The 10,032-nt window shown below is 38.4% G+C and overlaps 1 protein-coding gene and 2 long non-coding RNA genes across 3 annotated transcripts; all 3 read right to left on the bottom strand.

Annotated features, from left to right (window-relative positions):
* Positions 1-635: 635 nt before the first annotated feature.
* On the bottom strand, positions 636-1,565 carry LOC107593932 (uncharacterized). Its single transcript, XR_001610124.1, has 3 exons — positions 1,423-1,565; positions 1,262-1,318; positions 636-1,182 (listed from the first exon to the last, which is right to left on the bottom strand). It is a non-coding gene; the product is annotated as an uncharacterized lncRNA (long non-coding RNA).
* A 684-nt stretch (positions 1,566-2,249) lies between these two features.
* On the bottom strand, positions 2,250-3,179 carry LOC107594778 (uncharacterized). The gene is made up of 3 exons (XR_001610193.1): positions 3,037-3,179; positions 2,876-2,932; positions 2,250-2,796 (listed from the first exon to the last, which is right to left on the bottom strand). It is a non-coding gene; the product is annotated as an uncharacterized lncRNA (long non-coding RNA).
* Positions 3,180-6,184: 3,005 nt separating this feature from the next.
* On the bottom strand, positions 6,185-9,241 carry LOC107594764 (uncharacterized). The gene is made up of 9 exons (XM_016284937.1): positions 9,214-9,241; positions 8,402-8,600; positions 8,255-8,309; positions 7,989-8,165; positions 7,485-7,622; positions 6,799-6,944; positions 6,545-6,638; positions 6,350-6,449; positions 6,185-6,237 (listed from the first exon to the last, which is right to left on the bottom strand). The coding sequence occupies exons 2-8, from the start codon at positions 8,513-8,515 to the stop codon at positions 6,436-6,438; spliced, it is 738 nt and encodes a 245-aa protein (XP_016140423.1). The 5' UTR covers positions 8,516-8,600; positions 9,214-9,241; the 3' UTR covers positions 6,185-6,237; positions 6,350-6,435.
* Between the last annotated feature and the right edge of the window lie 791 nt (positions 9,242-10,032).

The following is a 10,032-nucleotide window of genomic DNA, read 5'->3' as shown; positions in this document are numbered from 1 at the left end:
TTCTATTTACGGAGGACAAACGAAAATGCATTAAAGGCAGGGTAGGTGATTTGGTTCAAAAACATTTTTTGTTATGCTGGTTGAAAGTCTCTTCACATCCCGATAGCAATTACTAAGTTAAGTGGTCTAAATTTATTTATAAGTATTTATATCATCTGTGGAAGCGTAGGACCATAAAATGTTCGTCCAATATCCCTCGGTCTGAGGGCTACGATAGGCTGTTCTACCTGCATACCTCCACACAGCCTGTTTGCGCAGATGTGATACGTCATCAGTGCGTTCCATCAAGCTATTGCAGACCGAGTGAGAATGGAAGATGTTATTATTGTAATATTATGTGTTTTATACTTTGATGTTTTCTCACCGGTGAATGAGACATGAGGTAATCAAACAGTGTTGCATTCAACCCTCCACAAACATCATCTCTCACAGTGTCGCTGGTTAGCTGATGGTCTGCTTGTGCACGTTCATGTGTTTTGGAGGAGGCGTGGCTTTGGAGAGTGATTTGCAGGGAGGGTGGGATCTTATGCTTTCAAAGCTAGCCTCTCCAAAATCGCCTACTCTCCCTTTAAAGTCACTCAATCTGATCTTAATTTTGAGTGCCATCAACTGCAAGTAAAAATGAGAAAAAACCCTTTCAGTAAAGCTTTCTGTGTTTATTTTTCAACATCTCCCATCAACTGAACCCATGAGGATTGCTTATTCAGGCCCTTGCTAGTGAATGCAAAAAAAGTTCTTATGATGGTTTCAGAATCCAGTATCCCTTTTTCATTTCTGCACATATAAATCTGAAGTTGATTATTATGAGGTGGGATGTTTGAAATAAATGCATTTGTTCTTACATTACCTATAACATTTACTTATTTGCTTTTCACAACTATTCATATTAAAAACCATATATGGCATATATAAGCAAATATGTGCGCAAAAACCATGTACAGCCAACCATTTTTTCACGAAGACCAGAATAAACGGCATGAAGTACAAATATTAAACCTTTTGAGTAGGAAAAATTTAAAAGAACATAACATTAATGATATCCAAGCATACAAACACATTTTAGGAGTAGCTTAAAGTGATTTTCAAACGGCAGATTTTTTTCCCCTCAGGTCAGAACCTCGATGTATCAGGGAAGAACAAGGATTGCAGTGCTCTTCCCACACTCGTCAACTCTTCCTCGTGCTACAAAGACAAAAAAACTTGAATTCAGTCCTGCAGAATTTTGTGCCTAAGTATAAAATATCAGTTTGGGCTCTCTCACCATTTCTTTGAAGAAACGCTCCTGAACTGACTTCATGTTCTTCTTCATCAAAGACATCTGCAACAGAAGCAGACAATCAAAGGTTAAAATGGCTTGAACTGTAAATATGACTAAACATAGAACCATGTTGGAGCTCACTCAAAAAAGGTTCAGGTCCTCACCTCCACAGAGAAGATTTGTTTCTTATATTCTAGACTATCACACACGTCATTCTGAATGGTGCTTTTCAACTGCTGTAATCTGAGACAAAACAACAAGACTAAGCAAGACAAGCACTTACTGTCACGTGTTTGTTTCTGTTTAGTTCCTGTCTGCCCTTATTTGGTTCAGTTCCTGAACTCATTTGGTTAATCATCGTTTATTCAGATCACCTGTGTTGTATTATTCATCTCGTTTGCTCCTTAGTTTGCCTATCCTTATAAGCCCTCAGTTTCTGTCAAGTTTTTGTGCTGGATTAATGTTATTTTCAACGGTCTAAGTGTGTTGATGTTTATTAAAGACTCCTTTACTTCTACTCCTTCGTCGTGCGCCGTCCTACAACCACGACCCTCGGTCTGAGGGCTACGATAGGCTGTTCTACCTGCATACCTCCACACAGCCTGTTTGCGCAGATGTGATACGTCATCAGTGCGTTCCATCAAGCTATTGCAGACCGAGTGAGAATGGAAGATGTTATTATTGTAATATTATGTGTTTTATACTTTGATGTTTTCTCACCGGTGAATGAGACATGAGGTAATCAAACAGTGTTGCATTCAACCCTCCACAAACATCATCTCTCACAGTGTCGCTGGTTAGCTGATGGTCTGCTTGTGCACGTTCATGTGTTTTGGAGGAGGCGTGGCTTTGGAGAGTGATTTGCAGGGAGGGTGGGATCTTATGCTTTCAAAGCTAGCCTCTCCAAAATCGCCTACTCTCCCTTTAAAGTCACTCAATCTGATCTTAATTTTGAGTGCCATCAACTGCAAGTAAAAATGAGAAAAAACCCTTTCAGTAAAGCTTTCTGTGTTTATTTTTCAACATCTCCCATCAACTGAACCCATGAGGATTGCTTATTCAGGCCCTTGCTAGTGAATGCAAAAAAAGTTCTTATGATGGTTTCAGAATCCAGTATCCCTTTTTCATTTCTGCACATATAAATCTGAAGTTGATTATTATGAGGTGGGATGTTTGAAATAAATGCATTTGTTCTTACATTACCTATAACATTTACTTATTTGCTTTTCACAACTATTCATATTAAAAACCATATATGGCATATATAAGCAAATATGTGCGCAAAAACCATGTACAGCCAACCATTTTTTCACGAAGACCAGAATAAACGGCATGAAGTACAAATATTAAACCTTTTGAGTAGGAAAAATTTAAAAGAACATAACATTAATGATATCCAAGCATACAAACACATTTTAGGAGTAGCTTAAAGTGATTTTCAAACGGCAGATTTTTTTCCCCTCAGGTCAGAACCTCGATGTATCAGGGAAGAACAAGGATTGCAGTGCTCTTCCCACACTCGTCAACTCTTCCTCGTGCTACAAAGACAAAAAAACTTGAATTCAGTCCTGCAGAATTTTGTGCCTAAGTATAAAATATCAGTTTGGGCTCTCTCACCATTTCTTTGAAGAAACGCTCCTGAACTGACTTCATGTTCTTCTTCATCAAAGACATCTGCAACAGAAGCAGACAATCAAAGGTTAAAATGGCTTGAACTGTAAATATGACTAAACATAGAACCATGTTGGAGCTCACTCAAAAAAGGTTCAGGTCCTCACCTCCACAGAGAAGATTTGTTTCTTATATTCTAGACTATCACACACGTCATTCTGAATGGTGCTTTTCAACTGCTGTAATCTGAGACAAAACAACAAGACTAAGCAAGACAAGCACTTACTGTCACGTGTTTGTTTCTGTTTAGTTCCTGTCTGCCCTTATTTGGTTCAGTTCCTGAACTCATTTGGTTAATCATCGTTTATTCAGATCACCTGTGTTGTATTATTCATCTCGTTTGCTCCTTAGTTTGCCTATCCTTATAAGCCCTCAGTTTCTGTCAAGTTTTTGTGCTGGATTAATGTTATTTTCAACGGTCTAAGTGTGTTGATGTTTATTAAAGACTCCTTTACTTCTACTCCTTCGTCGTGTGCTGTCCTACAACCACAACCGCATGACACTTACATTACAAATCCATTGTAAACTGAATTATTCAAAGCAGTCAATCAGTCACTTTGTTTCAATCTAGAGAAATAGACAAATTCTCTGAAACATGCCGGCAAACACTGAGTATCTTTAAAAAAAAGTGCTTTTTGGTGTGGATGTAAACACTGACTAACTGTTTAATTTAAAGCTTTTTTTTTTTTAAATTATGCAACCCTCAGTGCACTAAAACAAAAAATGTACCCCGTCTAAAATCTTGTCTTTGAGCTGCCCTTTTTTAAATTACAGAGTGAACAAATAACCAGCATTACATAAACTTTTCTGTTTTTCCCCATGTTGCATCTTGTTAGCTTGGCAGAAAAATCCTGTTTGTTACTGTGACCCAGCACAACCCACAGATTGTTTTATAGTCATAAACAAATCTTGTAGATGTGATTACATATTATGCGAACAGAACAGTTATCAAGGGAAGATTAGTTTACATTTACATTAGAGCTGGGAAATCTATGGCAATCATCTCATGTTTGTGCAGCAGCTTTTATATTCTCACCTCTTGGTTCCTTTCTCCTGGTAAGCGTGGAAGGCCAAAGTCTGCTTTTCCCAGTAAGTCTGTGGATATAGTGTGATTAAATCAAAGGCCATTTACATATATATTTTACACATTTACTTGCCAAAATCCATTTGCATTAATAGAGACTTGGTGAGTCAGAACAATTGTTACCGTCAATTCCTCCTCCATGCTTCTCAAAACAATGTCATCTTGCTCCAGGTTTGCTATTTCACGCACCAGGACTTGTTTAACTTTCTCTAGCCTCTGACTACTATATAAGGAAAAACAGAAAACAAAAGGGCTAAATATCAGACCTGTTTTAGGGCAGAAACTCTGACCTCTTCTGAGTCAAGGGTCATGCCTGACCTATACTGGTATATTGGACACTGACGGAGGACATGTGCTGCTGTAAGGTCTTCAAAGTCTGCCTGGTGTAAAGATCCATTGTCCTGCAGCGATTCTGACAAACACACACGATAAGTTATTGGACAACGCTACTCACTGAATGCTTCAAGATGTGCAGCAGGTTTTGCATGCAAGGATGTGAATAAATAATTGCTTCATGGAGCTGGCGTGTTTAGCCAGGGCTGATTTAGTGAGAAAAGTGAGATGACAAGCACCTTGATCTTCCTCTTAAACTCTGAGCTGAACTGATGGCAGATAAAGCCCACCTGCTGAGCAGGCTGGGTCACATCAATGTCTGCCTCCACACTGGCATGCCTGCAACTGGACTTCGTACAAGATGACAGTGTCTCCACTTCCTTGGCTGGAGGGAACACACACACATACCCACGAGTCACTCGTCAGCACATTCAAAAGCGCACACAACTGCATAGTAGCTACAGGACAGCTGAGCTTCTGAATCATTCACTTTTTTATATTTACAGTACCGTTCAAAAATTTGGGGTCAGTGGGACTTTTTGTCTGTAAGAAATACATTTTATTCAGCTAGAATGCATTAAACTGATCAAAAGTGACAGTAAATGTTAAATGTAAAAAAAAGCTCTATTAATCAAAGCATCCTGAAAAAAAGATGTATCATGGTTTTCACAAAAATATTAAAAAGTACAACGGTTTTCAACATTGATAATAATAAGAAATGCATCAAGTCAGCATATTACAATGAAAAATACATTTTTTCCCCATTTTTGATCAAATAAATGCAGCCTTGGTGAGCATAAGAGACTTCTTTCAAAAACATTAAAAAGCCTTATCAACCCCGAAACTTTTGAACAACAGTGTACATTTATCAATAGCATGTTCTTAGCTTTATTATTGTGCCCAGAAACACTTTCTCTCTCATTACTGGATATTATTGTTTCCTTGGCCCTTTTATTGAGGCCTTTCTGGTAACTTCTCTTTCTTCTCCTGTTCTCTGTGACTATGTCCTCCTCTTCTTCCTCTGAGCTGCTCTGATCCTTCATCAGCAGTTTAATATTGGGGTCTGAGGCACAGCAACACAAAGTCATTCACAGAATCAAATGCAATCTAGTTTCTTAATCAGGAATTTGAGAAAACAATAGATTTTCCCAGCAGAATCAACAATAAGTGCCTGATGAGTCAGGATTGGGATTCATTTGTGTCAGAGAAAGTTAATGAGATGCATGACTTGACTTGACTTGAAAAATGTTGCTGCATCATGCTTGGTTGCTCCGCCCAGAGTGAAATCTCATTGTTCTAGCTTTACATGGATGTATATCAAATATGTTCTGATTGGCTGGTATTACCACAAGGGGAAAAAATCTTTAAAAAAATCAACTAGGCACCATGCCTAATTGATGAACACTGAGTATCTTTAAAAAAAAGTGCTTTTTGGTGTGGATGTAAACACTGACTAACTGTTTAATTTAAAGCTTTTTTTTTTTTAAATTATGCAACCCTCAGTGCACTAAAACAAAAAATGTACCCCGTCTAAAATCTTGTCTTTGAGCTGCCCTTTTTTAAATTACAGAGTGAACAAATAACCAGCATTACATAAACTTTTCTGTTTTTCCCCATGTTGCATCTTGTTAGCTTGGCAGAAAAATCCTGTTTGTTACTGTGACCCAGCACAACCCACAGATTGTTTTATAGTCATAAACAAATCTTGTAGATGTGATTACATATTATGCGAACAGAACAGTTATCAAGGGAAGATTAGTTTACATTTACATTAGAGCTGGGAAATCTATGGCAATCATCTCATGTTTGTGCAGCAGCTTTTATATTCTCACCTCTTGGTTCCTTTCTCCTGGTAAGCGTGGAAGGCCAAAGTCTGCTTTTCCCAGTAAGTCTGTGGATATAGTGTGATTAAATCAAAGGCCATTTACATATATATTTTACACATTTACTTGCCAAAATCTATTTGCATTAATAGACACTTGGTGAGTCAGAACAATTGTTACCGTCAATTCCTCCTCCATGCTTCTCAAAACAATGTCATCTTGCTCCAGGTTTGCTATTTCACGCACCAGGACTTGTTTAACTTTCTCTAGCCTCTGACTACTATATAAGGAAAAACAGAAAACAAAAGGGCTAAATATCAGACCTGTTTTAGGGCAGAAACTCTGACCTCTTCTGAGTCAAGGGTCATGCCTGACCTATACTGGTATATTGGACACTGACGGAGGACATGTGCTGCTGTAAGGTCTTCAAAGTCTGCCTGGTGTAAAGATCCATTGTCCTACAGCGATTCTGACAAACACACACGATAAGTTATTGGACAACGCTACTCACTGAATGCTTCAAGATGTGCAGCAGGTTTTGCATGCAAGGATGTGAATAAATAATTGCTTCATGGAGCTGGCGTGTTTAGCCAGGGCTGATTTAGTGAGAAAAGTGAGATGACAAGCACCTTGATCTTCCTCTTAAACTCTGAGCTGAACTGATGGCAGATAAAGCCCACCTGCTGAGCAGGCTGGGTCACATCAATGTCTGCCTCCACACTGGCATGCCTGCAACTGGACTTCGTACAAGATGACAGTGTCTCCACTTCCTTGGCTGGAGGGAACACACACACATACCCACGAGTCACTCGTCAGCACATTCAAAAGCGCACACAACTGCATAGTAGCTACAGGACAGCTGAGCTTCTGAATCATTCACTTTTTTATATTTACAGTACCGTTCAAAAATTTGGGGTCAGTGGGACTTTTTGTCTGTAAGAAATACATTTTATTCAGCTAGAATGCATTAAACTGATCAAAAGTGACAGTAAATGTTAAATGTAAAAAAAAGCTCTATTAATCAAAGCATCCTGAAAAAAAGATGTATCATGGTTTTCACAAAAATATTAAAAAGTACAACGGTTTTCAACATTGATAATAATAAGAAATGCATCAAGTCAGCATATTACAATGAAAAATAATTTTTTTTCCCATTTTTGATCAAATAAATGCAGCCTTGGTGAGCATAAGAGACTTCTTTCAAAAACATTAAAAAGCCTTATCAACCCCGAAACTTTTGAACAACAGTGTACATTTATCAATAGCATGTTCTTAGCTTTATTGTTGTGCCCAGAAACACTTTCTCTCTCATTACTGGATATTATTGTTTCCTTGGCCCTTTTATTGAGGCCTTTCTGGTAACTTCTCTTTCTTCTCCTGTTCTCCGTGACTATGTCCTCCTCTTCTTCCTCTGAGCTGCTCTGATCCTTCATCAGCAGTTTAATATTGGGGTCTGAGGCACAGCAACACAAAGTCATTCACAGAATCAAATGCAATCTAGTTTCTTAATCAGGAATTTGAGAAAACAATAGATTTTCCCAGCAGAATCAACAATAAGTGCCTGATGAGTCAGGATTGGGATTCATTTGTGTCAGAGAAAGTTAATGAGATGCATGACTTGACTTGACTTGAAAAATGTTGCTGCATCATGCTTGGTTGCTCCGCCCAGAGTGAAATCTCATTGTTCTAGCTTTACATGGATGTATATCAAATATGTTCTGATTGGCTGGTATTACCACAAGGGAAAAAAATCTTTAAAAAAATCAACTAGGCACCATGCCTAATTGATGCATAATCTTTTGTAAAAGGTGATAAATACCCTTACTAGGAGTGAAGGATTTATTAGTAGGCCCAAACAGCTTCCTGGGCTTCATTTTCAGAGCTAGCTGTGAGGGAGAAGGAGCCTTATTCTCTTTGTCCTCCTCACTGTCCTCATCTCTCTCTGAAAGACTAGCGGAGTGGCTCAGGGCAAGATGCTTGTGGACGGCTGTTGGACCTGATTGGCAATTGGTACAAAAAAGATGCTAATTTTTGCATACTAACAAATAAAATAAAACACACAACATAATTAAAAAATCTCTTCACCTGACTTAAATTCTAGTCTCTCAACCTTACTTCCTTTCTGGCATGCGGGTGTTTTCTGTAAGTCAAACAAAAATGAAGTGGTGTGTTACTGAAATGCACTACTATGAAAAGTGCAACTGTCCTCAGAAATAAACTGTAAAGCTGTACCTCTAGTTCAGTGCACATCAGGGCCATGTTGCTCACAGATATGTGAGAGGATTGGCTCATTGTCACAGAAATGACAGACTTTCTTTCAAAAGATGTTGGGCTGGTTTTGTTCATCACACCTCTCTGCTCCTCCTGGAGGTCTGGAGGGATGTGTGGGGAGGGCAGGGTGGATTTCTCCAGGGGTTGAGTTGGGATCAACCTGCAGGATTGGTACAGAGGACAAGGGCGAACTTGCATTACATAAACATACTCATCTTTAGATCAGAGAGGTAATGACAAAGACAAAGATGTATCAGCAAGAAAGTAGAATGTATGAGCAGCAGCTTTCGCTAAAAGAACAAATCAATAATACTCTCAAGGCACAATATTATTAGTACATTCAGTGGCCCCTAAAAGTATCTGGATACTTAAGCCACACTTAAAATGACAGAATGTATTGTATTACACCATAAAATATAAACCCATGTGGGATGTTAAAGACAGAACGATAAAACACAGGAGACTCTTTGATGAATAGAAAGCTTAAGAAAACAGCATTTATTTGAAATAGATATCTTTTTTTGTAACATTATACATGCCACTTTACTGTCACTTTTGATCAATTTAATGCATACTTGCTGAATAACTTTAATTATTTTAAGCATTTTTACCCAATGCAATGAAATTCTTACATTTTAATTTTGTGGTCCAAATATGATAACTGTATGGTCAGAAATAACAATGAAATGAGCCTTGAGGGCTGTAATGTGGCCCATTAGTATTTGATCTTTCCATCGATTTGATTTAAAAACCTGCACTTGTTTCCGGTTTACCTGTGCAGCGGGTGGATTCCACTTAGAGCCCCTTGAGGTTGTGGAAACAGGTGTTATGGAGTGAGAAGGCAGTTTCAGAGCACCTTTATTCCCTGTGGTTTTATAGAGAGACAAGGCCTGCATTTCTTTGAGAAAAGTGAGAGGCTGTAGTGGATGAGAATCGGCTTCAATTGGAGAGATGGACAGAGAACGGAGAGGTGTAGCACTGGATCTCAAGTTATTTGTTAGTTTTTCACCTGCTACAGAGAAAAATTAAATATAAGTCCCACAGCAGTTACACAAGATGTTGTTTTTATACCAGGCTGTGTATTCAAAAAATGTAGTGTGATTCAGTGCCAGTAATTAACACAATTATTAATGCCCCCTGATTTGGATATAAATTTGGCAAATAAACTTTAATTGACAGCCATATATTTATAAAAAAATATATATACAAATAACTAATTTAATGCAGTTTCATTCTTATATCTCATCTTCTCAATGGAGGGAGGCGAGGCAAATGTGGAAGATAATTTTGCAGCCCAAGATTCCTTCTGTCTCCTGGCTGACTCCTGAGCAGATGACGTCTTCTTTACTGTGAGATGCTCTGGACTAGACATCTTCTTGCCTTTATAATTCCTCTGATCTCGCAGAATCTTTGCAAAGCCTTTATCTGCCTTTTTCTGTACATTCTTCTCATTTTGTTGTTTGGCTGTGTCTACAGAGGTTTTCTCTCTCTTTTCTCCTTGTTCTGTGGCTTGAGCTGGGACATTCGTCTGAAGCGTGGCTGTTCACCCAATAGCTTTTTTCTATTGGGAAAAGACAGAGACATAAAGCTCA

Source organism: Sinocyclocheilus grahami, unplaced genomic scaffold (assembly GCF_001515645.1).
Source record: "Sinocyclocheilus grahami isolate Dianchi unplaced genomic scaffold, SAMN03320097.WGS_v1.1 scaffold10.1, whole genome shotgun sequence".
NCBI lineage: Eukaryota > Metazoa > Chordata > Actinopteri > Cypriniformes > Cyprinidae > Sinocyclocheilus > Sinocyclocheilus grahami.
This window is presented reverse-complemented; position numbering and strand designations above follow the sequence as displayed.